General features: G+C 43.4%; 1 protein-coding gene across 2 annotated transcripts in view; it reads right to left on the bottom strand.

Moving 5' to 3' along the window:
* SVEP1 (sushi, von Willebrand factor type A, EGF and pentraxin domain containing 1) overlaps window positions 1-18,121 on the bottom strand; it is a 128,921-nt gene that overhangs the window by 88,499 nt on the left and 22,301 nt on the right. For both annotated transcript variants that reach the window (XM_066613523.1, XM_066613524.1), the window contains exon 4: window positions 231-389. In XM_066613523.1, coding sequence (XP_066469620.1) covers window positions 231-389 — 159 coding nt within the window. The remainder of the gene's footprint in view (window positions 1-230; window positions 390-18,121) is intronic.

Below are 18,121 nucleotides of genomic sequence, written 5' to 3'. Positions count from 1 at the left end.
TGTTTTGGGCATCAGATCAACTTGGACCAGACTTGGAGGGTGGGCCCCAGCTTGAATTCTAGAACCTTCTGCAGTGCACATGGATTCCATGAGAGATGCGTATGGGATCCTTGGCAGATAAATTAGTTTGGAAAAGGATTTCCTGAGGGTAAGAAATGTGAAAATCACTGATTTAAAGAAATACTAATCATGGCACGAAACTTCAACGTGCTCTTAGGGGAACAGCTTACCTTCACAAGTTTGGCCTCTGGAGCGATATCCTTCCTTGCATACACAGTCCTCGATAGAGGTGCTTCCTGGCGGGGACGTGTGATTCTTATCAGGACACAAGATACAGGTGCTTATTCCACCTGGTGAGCCTTCAGGCTTGTAAGTCCCTGATGGGCAGGCTATAATAGAAAATTCATACGGTAAAAGATAAGTTCATACCAAACTATGTAAACACGTTAGGAATGCAACAGTGCATGACAGTTTCATCCAATTCAGGTTGCAAGAAGTAATGCTAAAAGTCCCTATGCACATTATCCACAGTACCTAGCAATTTGTTTTGAAGTCATATGCAATAAAAATAAAGCCAATTAAAAGTTATGATTTTTTTAAAGAGAAATGTGAACAAAAATATACATGGTGAGTTCATTTTATAGAAAATATTCTGTGTTCCTGGCATGTAACTTACCAAGTGTAAGTGCAAAGGGGAGAACTGGGCTACATGTCGGGGCAGATTTCTTACCTGGTGTGTTCACAAAGAGCTGCCCTTTTCCCTTCCTCAGTTACCCTTGTATAAATTGCTCCACTAGAGAAGTTGCATTTAAGGAGTTAATGTACTTGAAATTAAATATTTAAAATGCATTTATTCAGTGAACTCAATTACATTTGGGAAATAATCCTTACAAGGCATTTGCCGTACCTGATGCTAATAACTGGTCAGATTAAGAAATTCATGATCTGCTTTGTGCTAATATATCCTTAGAAGCCTATTAATAATGGCTGTTCTTTTCACAGAGTAAACTTGCACTTTCCAATATTTCAGGAAGCCTTCAGAAGGATTCCGACTGTAGGAGGCCTACAGGGTTGAGCAACTGGTGGTGATGTCACTGACAGCCTGCAACTTCCCACCCCCGTAGTCACTTCCCCCACTAATTGCCAACAGAGGTAAGTCAGTAGGAGAGGTGAGAAGGGTGGCGGAAGGGTGAAACGGGGCGGGGAGAGGGCAAAACGGGATAAGGAGGGTGGGGAGGGGGAGGGGCGGATCAGGCCTGGGAGGGGGCAGGATTGGAAGCACTGTCGCTGCCAATATCCTAACTCCTTTCCCAGACCTGATCCTGTGGTGTGGGTGCATGCGGACCTGTGCCAGCTATTTAGCTGTTACAAGTCTGAGTAGACCCCACCCCCACCCCAAAGCATGGAAGCTTACCTCCGAGTAAGATAACAAATGTTCCATTACCTACGGCGGCCCGTGTGGTCACTGGAGCTAGGCGGTCTGTCAGTCTGCTTCTCTGGGGGCTACATCGGCTGCCCATTCGTTTCCGGGCCCAATTCAAGGTGCTGGTCTTGACCTTTAAAGCCCTATACGGCTCTGGGCCAGGCTATCTTAGAGATCGCCTACTCCCGTACAATCCGGTTCGTCCTCTCAGGTCATCAGAGAAGGCCTTTTTACATGTGCCGCTGCCTAAAGAGGTACGTGGGGCGGCGGCAAGAAATAGGGCCTTCTCAGTAGTGGCACCAATGTTATGGAACTCCCTTCCCCTTGACTTGAGAATGGCTCCCTCCCTCGAGACCTTTCAGCGAGGCCTGAAGACCTTGTTGTTTACATAAACCTTCTGACTCTATGGCCTTTTTAACATCTTTTATACATCTTTTAGTTTTTTACAGGCGTGATTCCTCCTTGAACTGCTGTTTTATGCTCTTTTTATTCTGACTTTTATCTGATTACTGTTTTTATGGTTTCTCTTAATGTGTTTTTAATATGTTTTTATCTGTTAAATTATGTTTTAATCTGTTTTTTTTTAATATGTTGTAAGCCGCCCTGGGTCCCTTTGAGGAGGAGGGCGGGATAAAAATAAAGTTGTTTATTATTATTATTATTATTATTATTATTATTATTACCTATAGGGGATCTCTGCAACTGTCCCCCCCCATCATGGGACACAGAGGTCACCATTTCAGTGTGGCTGCATACTGGGTGGGAGTAATGGATAGGAGTGGGCTGTCAATTTCACTGTTTGATTGCACTCTTAGAGCAAAGTAAAAATATGATAGCAACAGTTAATACAGAAAAGTGTAGTAATTAATTCAGATTAATTATTTCTGATCCTAAATCAGCATGCAGGTCTGACACACAAAGATTTCCACATGCTTTCCAATAACTTTTAGCAGAGCCTTCAAATCATGGAAATCCACTTTACATCCACATTACATTCACTAGGCTTATGATTACACCCTCTAGACCAGGGGTGCTCAATAGGTGGATCGTGATCTACCGGTAGATCGCGAGGCAAAATGAGTAGATCGCAGAGTGCCGATCCCCCCTTCAGGTGCCTCTGGGAGGAAATGCCGGGAGTAAGGCCCATTGTACTCAATGGGGCTTACTCCCAGGTAAGTGTGGCTAGGATTGCAGCCTCACAGCCTAATCCTAGGCATGTCTACTCAGGAGTAAGTCCTGTTATACTCAGTGGGGCTCAAGGTACACCAACATACATTGTACACATAAATGTTATATGTTATGATAGCGCAAACATTGTAAAAAAAACTCTGGTAGATCTCCGGGCCTTGCTGGGTTTCAAAGTAGCTCTCGAGCCAAAAAAAGTGTGAGCACCCCTGCTCTAGACCAATGTTTCTCAAACTGTAGGTCGGGACTCACTAGGTGGGTCACGAGCCAATTTCAGGTGGGTCCCCAGTCATTTCAATATTTTATTTTTAATATATTAGACTTGATGGTACCATTGCATGTGACTGCATTTGGGGAAATGTTACAGACCTGTACTTTTAACAGGCTACTGTGAAGATGCTTTAAACCATGATAGTAAGAACATAAGAACAGCCCCACTGGATCAGGCCATAGGCCCATCTAGTCCAGCTTCCTGTATCTCACAGCGGCCCATCAAATGCCCCAAGGAGCACACCAGATAACAAGAGACCTCATCCTGGTGCCCTCCCTTGCATTGGCATTCTGACATAGCCCATTTCTAAAATCAGGAGGTTGCACATACACATCATGGCTTGTAACCCATAATGGATTTTTCCTCCAGAAACTTGTCCAATCCCCTTTTAAAGGCATCCAGGCCAGATGCCGTCACCACATCCTGTGGCAAGGAGTTCCACAGACCGACCACACGCTGAGTAAAGAAATATTTTCTTTTGTCTGTCCTAACCCTCCCAAGACTCAATTTTAGTGGATGTCCCCTGGTTTTGGTGTTATGTGAGAGTGTAAAGAGCATCTCTCTATCCACTTTATCCTTCCCATGCATAATTTTGTGTGTCTCAATCATGTCCCCCCTCAGGCGTCTCTTTTCTAGGCTGAAGAGGCCTAAACGCTGTAGCCTTTCCTCATCAGGAAGGTGCCCCAGCCCAGTAATCATCTTGGTTTCCCTTTTTTGCACCTTTTCCATTTCCACTATGTCCTTTTTGAGATGTGGCGACCAGAACTGGACACAATACTCCAGGTGTGGCCTTACCATCGATTTGTACAACAAATTTGTACCATCGATTTGTACAGCATTATAATATTAGCCGTTTTGTTCTCAATACCTTTCCTAATGATCCCAAGCATAGGATTGGCCTTCTTCACTGCCGCCGCACATTGGGTCGACACTTTCATCGACCTGTCCACCACCACCCCAAGATCTCTCTCCTGATCTGTCACAGACAGCTCAGAACCCATCAGCCTATATGTGAAGTTTTGATTTTTTGCCCCAATGTGCATGACTTTACACTTACTGACATTGAAGCACATCTGCCATTTTGCTGCCCATTCTGCCAGTTTGGAGAGATCCTTCTGGAGCTCCTCACAATCACGTCTGTTTGGTGTCGTCTGCAAACTTTGTCACCTCACTGCTCACCCCGGTCTCCAGGTCATTTATGAAGAGATTGAAAAGCACCGGTCCCAGGACAGATCCTTGGGGCACACCACTTTTCACCTCCCTCCATTGTAAAAATTGCCAATTGACACCCACTCTGTTTCCTGGTCTTCAACCAGGTCTCAATCCAGGAGAGGACCTGCCCTCTAATTCCCTGACTGTGGAGTTTTTTCAGTAGCCTTTGGTGAGGGACCGTGTTGAACGCCTTCTGAAAGTCCAGATATATAATGTCCATGGGTTCTTCCGCATTCACATGCCTGCTGACCTTTTCAAAATTGTAGGGTGGTGACACCCTACAGTCAATGGGACTTACTCCTGGGTAAGTGTGGGTAGCATTGCAGCCTAGAATTGTCAAAAATTTTCCTGCTTGATGATGTCACTTCTGGTCATGACATCACTTCCAGTGGGTCCTGACAGATTTTCATTCTAAAAAGTGGGTCCCAGTGCTAAATGTGTGAGAACCACTGCTCTAGACACAATGCTAGAAATCCCTTTGCTGTTCCAGCACCTTGGGGAGAAAGCTGCTTTAGGTTATGACTACCACTGTATACTGTGCAACTCATTTCCTTGAGGGTTGCATGGAAATGCTTTTCATTTTGGGGCACTGATTATTGTGGATGCTGGGAGACACTGAGCTAGGGAAGTCTGGAAGTGCTGCTTTGAGACTAAGCAGTGAGCCCACAAGGATGCGGGTCCAACCACTCTCCCCAACTTCACAAGTGCTCAGTGGTTATCTGGAAACTCTGCATTGCTGAGCTGGAAAGAGAAGGAGTGCATATGGGCAGATATGTGTCTTTCACGTTCATCTTGAAAGTTCGATGACACCACATAAGTTTGTATCTTATGAAATTAAACTTTCATTTTCTAAAGCAGATAAAGAAACTCTGCGTAAGTACAATCAGGTCAATGGGAGGACACGGAATTATTAAGAGCAGACTTGATGTTGCCTCCTACATAACAGCAATTGTAAACTCCCAGTGTGATTTTAGGCAGCCACATACTGTTACTAAGCTTTCCCTTTGGAGGTTTCAGAAACAAACAGCAAGGCTATACTGAACTATCTTATAAATAATGTTCATAGCTTTCCTGCAATTGAATCTTGGCTACATCCAAGAGGAGATCCTTAAACTTGCTGAAACTGTCCCTCCAATGAAATCTTTTTGCCTCTCTTCCAAAGTTTAAAATAGTATACTCTTGACTTTTGGCTTTAAAACTTCTGTTTTTATTCTGTAAAAGAATCTTTCTTATGCCACACTTGACCAAGGGAGCAATTCCAAAACAGGAGTCTAATGGATCAACTCCTAGAAATATCATTGTGAATGGCCACCAAATCACCCCACAAACATTCTTGAAACTTAAGTTATGAAAAAAGTCTTTGCTATTTTATAACATATACATGCCATGTACAAAACATAGCTCTATAAATATGTGATCCTAGCCTTCTAGGATTACAAAAATATGCAAGAGGGGATCTAGTTAAATATTTGAACGATAGGACTTGTTAAGGAATCGCAAATGAAACACCAAACACGTCTGCAAGGATAAGAAAAGCTTTGTGCTAAATCCCAGCATGTACTGTTATTCTTGAATATTTCCTGTTTTAAGCCACAGATGCTCTGCAAGTATTTCAGACACGGCTGATTTTTTGTTCTTTAAGAATTGCTGTGTGCAGCAAGAACATTACTGTATTACAAACCAAAAAGTTCAGGGCCTAAATTTGGCTGTACTATATGAGATTAGAGAGATTCTTTGCAAGATTTTGCAACATATTACAGAAGACCTTGCCAGCATATGGCCAGATAGAAATCAAAATAATTCTGTGTATTCATCCTGAAGCAATTTTGAGGGAGCACTGGGTCACAGGGCAGGATATCATCATCATCATTTAAGCAAGTGTCTGCACAAGGGTTATTTTAATAAATATATTTAATATCATGCATCCTATGCAATATCATGCAATCTTATGTATACCACATAATCCTAAACCCCACCTTGTCTAGGGCTTACTTCCAAGTCAGTGAGCACTGGACTGAAGATCAAATTAAAAGTGTGTGTCTCTAGTGGCAAATCTGTGACAAAGTAAAGGTAAAGTTCAACAACAATCTTTTTAGTACTGCTATGCAGAAGAGGCCAATTGTTATGATGAAAAAAAGACAGACAGTCCAATCCTAAATTGTGCTGGCACAGCAGGGCCATGAGACCTCTGCTGCATCCAGCACAGTGTGGGAACAGGCTGGAGATCTCCTTGAGGTAAGGGAATATTTTTCCCTTTACCCCAAGTAATGCTCCAGCCTCTCCCATGGGCTACTTGAATCTCCTCCAGCTATTTAGCTGATGGAAGTCTGAGCGGCCCAGTGTTACACCAGAAGGCTCAGAATGGGGGTACGGCAGAAGAAGTCTCCACCATCCTGCCCCCCTCCTGGGTCTGATCTACCACCTGCCCTCCTCTGCCCCAAAACGCCCCCCCGATCCTGCTGCTCTTCTGCCACCCGGCACAAATCTTATCTCCACTGGCAGCCGTCGTGCTGGATGCAGCGTCATCAGGGTGCTGCTTATGAACATGCCTTACAGCACATTTGCAACACCTTCTGCCAGTGCATGGACCCACTGCCGGTGGGGCTTCGAATTAGGATTGCGCTGACAGTTATGTTTCTTGAATACAGTGATCAGCTTAAATTGCTGGAAGCATTTAAATAAGATTACTTACAGTGCTTAATGCCTAGTGCCATGCTGCAGAAGATGTGCAGCTTTCTAAGAAATGCTACATGTAGCTATGGAAAGATCATAAATAGAATAGACTTCACAGATTAGAATGGTTTCAGCCATCATTGAATATATGACATTTGTGTAGTGCTTTGCAGACATACCGGTGGATAAAAAAATAACAGTAATGGAGAGAAAATGGGACTCAGCTTTATTAACAGTGTAACTGAACCGGCAACAAAATATGTTCTGCCAGTGCAATTTACAATGTGGGTGGCATGGGTAGAAGATCACAGAGCAAATGGCCAGTTTGTCTCCGATGTTCTCTAAGCAAATGTTGCTCTGTTTCCAAACCAGAAGCAGTTAATTATGATACTGTTCCTGTTTCCTACAAATAATGTGATGAGGGAGGAACCCCTTCAAGTTATAGAACTTTGGGAAGGGGAATGAGGAATGTTTCAAGGTGCGTCCAATCCCAACTCTCACAGCAGCAACCCCCTGAGAACAGGTCCAAGGAACATCCCTTCACCGTTCATCTGATGCCTTGAGATGCTCACCAGATTTCGCCTACTAATGTCACTCCACAAGCTTACTATATGCACTTGAATCATTTATTTGGGATAAATTTTGCAAAAATATTTTATTTCTGAAATTAAACTTTGTTCAAACGCTTTTTTATGGAAAGAAAAAATACATTTCAATTTTTTATTTAAGCGCAGAAGTCCTTTCCCATTTTTCTCTAGCTTTAATTGTGAGATTTCCAAGAACTTATAACATAAGGAGCCCAATCCTATCCAAATTTCCAGCACTGATGCAACCACAATGCAGTCTACAGGTACTGGAACAAGTATTCCCTTATCTTGAGGAGGCCTCCATGACCGCCGCCCCCCATTGCAGAATGCAGCACACACCCCACTGGCACAGCTGCATCAGTGCTGGAAAGTTGGATAGGGTTAGGCCCTCAAATAACAAATTCAAGTAGAGGGAGCCGGACAAGGACACAAAAAGCTTGAAGAAAAGCACAATGTGAAAAACAACTGAAATAAGCATCCCTTTATTTTTTGGCTGGAATCATTGTGTATGCTTCAGCATTTGTCAAAGTACTTTAAACCGTCTGACCCTTGGCTGTTCAAGTAAATAAACATTTTAAATGGCACATGTTCTCAAGCATTATAAGTCAGTTGTTTCATGCGCTATGCGTCCCTAGTGGTTGAACATATTGGTTCAAAGCAATATAAATACTGTTGCTAAAAAGCATATTTATGTAATAAGAGTACCCTAGAGAGGCTAGACATTTCACACTAAGTGCTAAGGATAATGGTAGCATACTGGGAGTCTGTCATAGCACTGATTTCATTTTAAATTATAATTATTAATAACAATAAGTGTTGAACTGAGTTTCAAAAACAGATTCAATAACTCAACATTATCTGTAGATGAAAGTATTATGGATTGTTAAAAAAACAGAATTTGAGTATAACTCTTGTTTATAGCAGGTCTTTCAGTGAGAAAATACTACTTGTCCCAAGGATATCGGATAACAAGCAAATGAAAGTTGTATGCAAATGAAGTTAAAATATACCACAAGGCAGTTATCCCTTAACTAATTTAACAAAACCGAAGTAATTCCTAAAAGATCTTTCTGTAGACTAGAGCCTGCTTGGAATCCTAGAAACTTGATTTTATTCTGTGCCACAATTATCAAGTCTCCAACCATAACTGAAAGGAATTCTAACAGTTGGAAGACCCAAATACATAGAGCAAGCGAAATGTACCAGCAAAAAGGGGCAAAGTGAATTTCACAAGCTACTGCTATAGGATACTGCTATACGTATTAAAGTGCAAATCCTTGATAGTGTTTTTACAGTAAGCTTTTAGGTCTCACATACAAAATATGAAAGCATGTGCTAAAAACTGAGTTGGGTCATAAAGTAAGTCAATATCTCCTGGTGATTGAGAGTATTGAAAAGAATGCTGGACTAAGTCTTAGTCTGATTCCGGAAGCAATAGTGCACACTCAGGACCATGTAATACAGGCAAATTTTTGCAGAATTTTGCTTTTAAACTGAGAAAGCAAACAGGGGGACCACAGGGATTCTAGCTTTAAAAATAGTAACACAAAAACAGACCACGCAAGACTGAAGCCAATCACACTATGTTATTACCTCTGTACAGGTTGAAACTACCTATCAGCAGATTTTCCGTCTGTGGATCATGCTGTGATCCGTTTTGACGTGCACGTTGGGGGAAGAATACCAGGCAAATCTCTAACAAAAACCCTTGACTTCCGATGGGCGGACTTCCCTCAAATGAGGAGGCTGGTTAGAAGGAGGTTGAAAGGGAGGGTAAAAAGAGTCCAATCTCTCCAGAGTGCATAGAGGCTGCTTAAAACAACAGTAATAGAGGCCCAGCAGAGGTGTATACCGCAAAGAAAGAAGGGTTCCACTAAATCCAGGAGGGTGCCCGCATGGCTAACCAGCCAAGTTAGAGAGGCTGTGAAGGGCAAGGAAGCTTCCTTCCGTAAATGGAAGTCTTGCCCTAATGAGGAGACTAAAAAGGAACATAAACTGTGGCAAAAGAAATGTAAGAAGGTGATACGGGAGGCCAAGCGAGACTATGAGGAACGCATGGCCAACAACATTAAGGGGAATAATAAAAGCTTCTTCAAATATGTTAGAAGCAGGAAACCCACCAGAGAAGCGGTTGGCCCTCTGGATGGTGAGGGAGGGAAAGGGGAGATAAAAGGAGACTTAGAGATGGCAGAGAAATTAAATGAGTTCTTTGCATCTGTCTTCACGGCAGAAGACCTCGGGCAGATACCGCTGCCCGAACGGCCCCTCCTAACCAAGGAGTTAAGTCAGATAGAGGTTAAAAGAGAAGATGTTTCAGACCTCAGTGATAAATTAAAGATAATAAGTCACCGGGCCCTGATGGCATCCACCCAAGGGTTATTAAGGAATTGAAGAATGAAGTTGCAGATCTCTTGACTAAGGTATGCAACTTGTCCCGCAAAACGGCCACGGTGTCAGAAGATTGGAGGATAGCAAATGTCACGCCTATTTTTAAAAAGGGAAAGAGGGGGGACCCGGGAAACTATAGGCCGGTCAGTCTAACATCTATACCAGGTAAGATGGCAGAATGCCTCATCAAAGATAGGATCTCAAAACACATAGACGAACAGGCCTTGCTGAGGGAGAGTCAGCATGGCTTCTGTAAGGGTAAGTCTTGCCTCACAAACCTTATAGAATTCTTTGAAAAGGTCAACAGGCATGTGGATGTGGGAGAACCTGTGGACATTATATAACTGGACTTCCAGAAGGCGTTCGACACGGTCCCTCACCAAAGGCTACTGAAAAAACTCCACAGTCAGGGAATTAGAGGACAGGTCCTCTCATGGATTGAGAACTGGTTGGAGGCCAGGAAGCAGAGAGTGGGTGTCAATGGGCAATTTTCACAGTGGAGAGAGGTGAAAAGCGGTGTGCCCCAAGGATCTGTCCTGGGACCGGTGCTTTTCAGCCTCTTCATAAATGACCTGGAGACAGGGTTGAGCAGTGAGGTGGCTAAGTTTGCAGACGACACCAAACTTTTCTGAGTGGTGAAGACCAGAAGTGATTGTGAGGAGCTCCAGAAAGATCTCTCCAGACTGGCAGAATGGGCAGCAAAATGGCAGATGCACTTCAATGTCAGTAAGTGTAAAGTCATGCACGTTGGGGCAAAAAATCAAAACTTCACATATAGGCTGATGGGTTCTGAGCTGTCTGTGACAGATCAGGAGAGAGATGTTGGGGTGGTGGTGGACAGGTCGATGAAAGTGTCGACCCAATGTGCGGCGGCAGTGAAGAAGGCCAATTCTATGCTTGGGATTATTAGGAAGGGTATTGAGAACAAAACAGCTAATATTATAATGCCGTTGTACAAATCGATGGTAAGGCCACACCTGGAGTATTGTGTCCAGTTCTGGTCGCCACATCTCAAAAAAGACATAGTGGAAATGGAAAAGGTGCAAAAGAGAGCGACTAAGATGATTACGGGGCTGGGGCACTTTCCTTATGAGGAAAGGCTACGGCGTTTGAGCCTCTTCAGCCTAGAAAAGAGACGCCTGAGGGGGGACATGATTGAGACATACAAAATTATGCAGGGGATGGACAGAGTGGATAGGGAGATGCTCTTTACACTCTCACATAATACCAGAACCAGGGGACATCCACTAAAATTGAGTGTTGGGTGGATTAGGACAAACAAAAGAAAATATTTCTTTACTCAGCATGTGGTCGGTCTGTGGAACTCCTTGCCACAGGATGTGGTGCTGGCGTCTAGCCTAGATGCCTTTAAAAGGGGATTGGACAAGTTTCTGGAGGAAAAATCCATTACGGGGTACAAGCCATGATGTGTATGCGCAACCTCCTGATTTTAGAAATGGGTTATGTCAGAATGCCAGATGCAAGGGAGGGCACCAGGATGAGGTCTCTTGTTATCTGCTGTACTCCCTGGGGCATTTGGTGGGCTGCTGTGAGATACAGGAAGCTGGACTAGATGGGCCTATGGCCTGATCCAGTGGGGCTGTTCTTATGTTCTTAAGGATCTGGCTCAACATGGGATCTGGCTCAACATGGGACCTGCATTGAGCCAGACTTGGCAAAATCTGAATGCTCTGAAGGTGACCAAGCTGTGCTCTGGTCACCTACAGACAGCTTCCTGAAGCCCACAGAGCCCACGTGCGTCCGCCCGCAGCCTCTGTAGGCTTCAGAATGCCTCCCAGAGGCAAAAAAACACTACTTCTGGTTTTCAGTTGAAAACTGGAAGGGTCAATTTTCGGCCTTCTGGAGGTTCTCAGAAGGGCCTCTGAACACAACCACAACTCCGGTCGCGATCAGAGGATAGGTGCCAATCATCTCGTTTCCTCCAATGTCCTCTCCTATAGCTCTTTTTCAGACAGAACTCAGCTTTCCAGAAAGAGTTCCCCAGTGTTAAAGGAAGTATTACTATAGTACGACAACCTCCATAGTGCTTGCTTGCTAACTGCTCTACCTGCTATTTGTAAATAAAATACTCTGATCATTATTTTGCATCATTATTTTTCATTCCTTATTTTTATATCCAAATTCTCATTCAATATCTTTTTATTTTATTAGTTTAAGATGAGATATATTTTTTTATTTATAGAATATAAAATATCATTGTAATTTGTGATACATTGCATGTTTTCAAGGCAGACTACTGCAGTCTACTTCTGGTATTAACTCACAGATTGTTTAAAATAATATGAATTTCCTCAATTGCAAGCCTAACTTAAAGCGTTACTGTAAAATTTGTGTTTATGAAAACAAGATGGTATAGTGGTTCTGGTGTCAGACTTTTGGCTGTGGCAGTGCTGCCAATATCCTATCTTTCTTTCCACCCTCAATCCACCCAGTGTACTTGGAATTGCACCTGAAAAGTAGTTGGTGCAGGTCTGACAAGACCCAGCATGGCTTAATCGCTGGCGCAAGTCCGGGTATATCCACACAGGTGGATCAGATCCAGGAATGTGATCGGGATTTGGCATGTGCTGCCGCCAATGATCCTGACTTCCCTTCCAGGCCTGATCCGCCCTTCTCCCCGCCCCTTCACTACTCACTTATACCCACCCCTACCCCATTCCACCCACCACTGCCCTATGCAACCCCCTCCCAGCCTCACTCCAACCCCCTGCATGAGCTTTCCTGCTCTGGTGGGTCCCCGTAGATCCACAAGAACGTGTGGGAACAATCCAGTCTTTTGTTGGCACTCCGACAGCATGTACTGCTGGAGCGCACTTTACAGCAGCCAGTGCAGGTGGCATGTGAATTCTGCCGGCACAGTAGCCCAATAGGATTTGGGCTGATACTGTCTTTCTCACAAACTTACAGTGCAAACAATATCTAATTTTCATGGCTTGAAAAATACTTTGGACAGCCTATTCAAGGATGGTTGTTGACTCTCTCAGAGGCAAGCAGACTCTTATAATACTGCTGGTCAAGTGGTACTCTGTACTAGACAAAGGGTGCAAAGTCATTCAGCTCTTTCCCACATTCCTTTGACAAGGAAGCATGCCGCTGCTGGAGGGGATATTTTCAGCACAAAAATGGTGTATGGGGAAAGTATTAACTCCTTCTTTGCCATATTCTCTCCCTACAGCTTATTGCTATACATAAAATGATCATTCTCAGGCCACTTCTTTCTTCTAATGATGGGTTTGTGTAGCTTGGCCTTTATTTTAGCGTACTGAAATATAACTAAACAATTCTCTTTGTATAATCTTTTAAAGTGTTACATTCCAATGAATGAGGCAGTCTATATAGCCTCTCTCCCCCTCTGGCTTTTGGTATTTAAATCACAGTAACTGTTCAGCATTTGATCTGTATTGATAGGAAGCATTGCTTTGGCTTTATTTTTAGTAGCTTTATATAAGACAATCTGAGCTCACTTCTATGTGAAAGTCTCTGTGCCAGCTGGTGCCAGAAGGTATATAGTTTTTTTTCCCTTTTCAATAACTGTGTCTCAGCAGCAAACTAAAACACTGGCATTACACTACCCATCACATACTTGCACTAATACAGGAAAATCTTATTGTCTACCTCTAAAAATGTATGACTGCACAGACACTGAAGGAGTATATTTAAGCAATATTACTATCCTTTTACCATCAAGGATAGTAATTCCTATCTATAGGAGCATACAAATGTGCCATTAAAGAACTGCTAGTGTGTAGTGACAAGCAAATGTATTAAAAAATTAAAATGTTTGCTGTGAGCTCAGAGTACCCACCTACAACAGAAACTCGCTTCCTTCTAATCAGCCTGTGCCAGGACTGGTCATTTTACAGCATTTATCCACTGCAAGAAACATTTAGGGCACAATCCTAACCCCTTATGCCAGTGCTTTCCAGCACTGACATAAGGGCAATGCAGCTCTGAGGTACAGGAACAAACATTCTCTTACTTTGAGGAGGCCTCCATGAGTGACACCCAACTGCAGGATGCAGCACATCATCCATTGGCACCGCTATGCCAGTGCTAGAAAGCACTGACATAAGGGGTTAGGATTGTGCCCTTAGCTAGTTAATGGCCCAATCCTATGACGGATTGGGCCTGCATGCAGAGGGCTTTACAACAGTGGAACACAGTTCTGCTGTTGTAAAATGGTCTCCATCAGCGGCTATTTTAGGTGTCTGGTTGCATATGGTGGCAGTGCTGGAGGTCCACTGCTGAACCTACAAAGGGAAGTGAGAATGCAGTGGGGGCAGAATGAGGTGGGGAAAGGTTGGAACATGATAGTGGAGGGGATGGACTGAGGTGATAAGGGAGGTGAACCAGTAAGGTATCGCTGGCACTCGTGTATGCCAATATCCGAATCCCATCTGTTTTCCTTACTGCTGCCATTATACGCCTCAGATTTACAGGCAAAGTTCTGAGATATACCAAGGTGATAGTGGAGGCATTCCCTTGGTTACATGAGCAAATGTACACTTATCCTGAGGAGACATTTCCCCTCCCCTCCCTAAGGATACAGTGCATTCTGCACTGACACGGCTGCATCGACAGGGAGGGATTTGGGTAGAATTGGGCTGTACATCTTTTTCTGAAGAGAAACACGACAGAATTACCTGCCTTCAGATGAGGTACAACTGGAAGAGTGACTCGCCCAGAGCAGATGTGCTCTCCTCAGAATGCATGGGTGCATAATTCTTATTCTTTCACACTTTAAAACGGAACTTTTTCAGGTGTAAGACTAACATGTGGCTCCAATTTTAATTCAGGAAAAAGTGTTCCTTGATAAGTTCTGTTCACTTATCTAAAACATACTGTCATATAAATCACACTCACATAAACCCCTCTTGCACCAAGAACATTTTCCAGTGTATATTTAAGAAGGCTTATTAAGTTGTATTCATTGGACACACATAACCTTAAATTAAAGCCATGCCTAGCAAATCAAAGCAGGACAGGGAAAAAAAATCAAAGCACTACATCAAAGTATTAAATTATATCCAAGGCTCTAATTTTTGTGTTCAGCGTTAACCCAAAATTTAATGGTACAGTAAATCCCATAATTAAGAGGTTCAAATTTACTGGCATATATAATGATTGCTAAGACTGAAGAACCGTTACCAATTAATCTGTAGCACTTCACTCACATTCCACTCACCATCATGGAAGAGGTTCTGTTACACTTTCCCACAGCTCATGGATGACTCTCCCTCTCTCTCTCTCTCTCTCTCACACACACACACACACACACACACACACACACACACACACACACACTCGCTCAACCCAATCCTACCTAATTCCTCTCCTCCACTGAAGCAACTGCACCAAAGGAGCACAAGCTGCCGCTGCCTCTGTGGAGTGGGGGGAGAGGCAGTTGAAGAGGTCTCCTCAGGGTAAGTGAACTATTGCTCATTTACCCCAGTGAAAGCTTTCACTGCCACAATGGGACTCCTTGAATCTATGTCTGCTACAGGAAGTGCTTTGTGATCACTCTGTTTCTAGATTCCAAGCCTCCGAGAGCCCTGAAGAGGGGTGCGCTGGGCTCCCTGCCCCTCCTGCAGCCTCCAGCAGCCCTCACTGAGACAAGTAAGTGAAAGCACGTCACCCTTAGGGACGCGATCCTGGGGATCGCTTCTCTGCCTCTCCTCTTCCCCCACCCCTTAAAGGGACAGGGGAAACAGTTGTGACCCACCAGTTTGAGAACCACTGCATTAGAAGCCTTAGAAGGCTTCCCACAAAGTCTGCAGCACTGCGCGGATGCAGCTCTCGTGGCATTTGCCCCCCTCCAGGCCCGCCACTGGATGCAGCAGGAGTTCAGATTTTGCCTGCACGTGAGCTGGAAATTATTTTCAGCTATTTTCAACATAATACTAATTAATATGAAATAGGACAAAAATGAAAAAATAAAGAAAAGGAGCAATTGTGCTTTGAACTGCAATGTAGCCATTTATAGCTTGTTTAGAAAATTCAGACTTTAACTAAACTGAGGTAGAATAACACATTTTGATAAGTATTTTTTCATCAGTCACTGCAACTACGCATTTTAGAAGTTCAAGAAAACACTGAGTCTCATGTATTATTCCACATTCCAAATCTGCCGTGCCCTATTTGAAATTGGCAATCCTCTCCTCGGCCTCAGCCTCTCCCTATCAAAGACAGTCTAAATGTTAACTGGAAGTGTGCAGCTCTTTGGCAAACTTCCTACAACCTCTGCCCCAGCTGGATTGCATGAGTTGAGTCCATCACATCACAAGTTTTGCCCCATTAATCAACATTAGTGGTGTTTCCCAGCAAGGAGAGGGAAACTCACAACATAACAATGAGGGCTCATACAACAAGTTGTTTTACAATGATGTGTCCAAGGAGACGCAAGAAACGTGCCATGGAAATGTCGATCACTGCTTTGTGAGTCTAATCACCAGTTCTCATTTCCTGCTTCCAGCCATCCATGCAGATAGAGAGTTGTGGGTCCAAGGCCACATCATGCACATTTTAGTTTACCACCCACATTGAGCATTGAGCCTAAACTTCCGAGCCTTTCCCCACCCTTAAAGTTAGCCATCTTCTGTTATTACAAGATATGGGGTGTATTCTGTGGATAGTTCTTACATACTTTCCCACACGTTGGGAAAACGGCCAATAATATTATGTCTATTCAAACCAAAACGAATATAAAGACACAAAAAAGTGTATCAAACAGTCTAAAAAACATAAGGCTGCAATCCTAACCACACTTTCCTGAGATTAACCCCACTGAACAAAATAGGACTTACTTCTGAGTAGACCTGGTTAGGACTGTGCCCTCAGTTACATTTTCCTTTGAAATATACTCACAGTTATTGGCAGCTCATGCTCAGAAAACCATACAGGCTGGGAGTACACTTAGGGCCCAATCTTATCCAACTTTCTAGCACTGATGCAGCCGCAATTCAGCATCAAGGTATGGGAACAAATGTTCCCTTAACTTGGGGAGGCTTCCATGACTGTCCTCCCACTACAGGATGCAATTCATGCCCTGTTGGCACAGCTGCCTCGGAGCTAGAAATTTGGTTAGGATTGGGCCCTTAGTGGAACAAGTCCCACTGAACGTAATAGGGTTTACTTCTGAGTAGACATACTTAGGATTGCATTGATAAACATTCCAAAGGAAAAGGGTGCCGTACAATTCATTCCAACCATTCCATTCATGGGGTTATTCCAAATTAAAACTGTAGAGGCAGATCAAGAACCTTCGAACATGTGATTAACTGTGATTTTACTTTTTCTTTAACTGTGTTTTTACTTTTTTCTGTACCTGCACTTTCGTAAGCCACCTTGGGGAGAATGATAGGGTAAAAGTTAAATAACTAAAGAATCTCTTTTTCAACATTTTTGTTGCGATTTCCTAAAATCCGATCCTATCTTCATTTTGGTTTCTAGCTATTGTTCCTAGGGGCTAGGCAGCACTTTGCTCCAGAGAGGGTGATGGTAGGCTGAACTCGTAGATTAGGTCACACTAATCAAGGACCATTAAGGGAAATGGAAGGCTATAGCATTGCAGGACATCTGTGTGTCTCCTAAGGTTTTGCAAATTTGGGTGCTCCTTCCTCATAAAATGTTGCTGCAAGCATAAATCGTACTGCAAAATAAATTAAGTTCTAACTGCCAGTGACCAGGTCACCTGGATTGTCTTTTCTGATTCCTTTGCCAAGAAGCCTCTCCCATCAAAGACCTGAGCATGGGTGTTGCACACATCCTGCCATGTTTTTTGATCCTCAGGAACTACTTCGACTCTGGTGCAATCAAGCCTTTTTGTCCACCTGGAAGGACAGTCAAACTCAAATGAGTTGAGTCCAAAAAACATGCTCTGTTAGCTGCCCTCACCCTCTGAGGAGCTACGTTCCTTGCTTAAAAGAGGACCTTTCTGCTACATTTTCTTTCTCTGAAGCTGAGCAGTCCAGCCCTCCTGCTGCACAGACAAACAACGTACACTAGTTCACCTAACAGATTAGGACTGGTAATTTCTTCTCCCCTTTATCTTGATCTTCATAACCACTCTCCCTCTCTTTTAAAGCCTGCATTCTCTTGTATGTATTTTGAAGCCTCCCACTCGTTTTCTCCATTTCACTGACTGACTGAAGAGAAAACTCAGCTCAGAAGCAACATTTCACTTTCACTCCATTCTTCCTTCCTTCAACTCAAATGAGCCTACCTAAAAGGATAAAAATACTTATTTCACTATAAACCATTTGAAACTCTGTAACTGATCGCCTAAGGCAGGGTGGCCAACCTTTCAAACATTAGGGCTCCAGGACCTTTAACAATTGTGCAGAAGAGGGAATTTCAGCAGGT

This window comes from Tiliqua scincoides, chromosome 2, assembly GCF_035046505.1.
Source record: "Tiliqua scincoides isolate rTilSci1 chromosome 2, rTilSci1.hap2, whole genome shotgun sequence".
In the NCBI taxonomy this organism is placed as follows: domain Eukaryota; kingdom Metazoa; phylum Chordata; class Lepidosauria; order Squamata; family Scincidae; genus Tiliqua; species Tiliqua scincoides.
The sequence above is the reverse complement of the archived record's forward strand: the minus strand, read 5'-3'. Positions and strand labels throughout refer to the sequence as shown.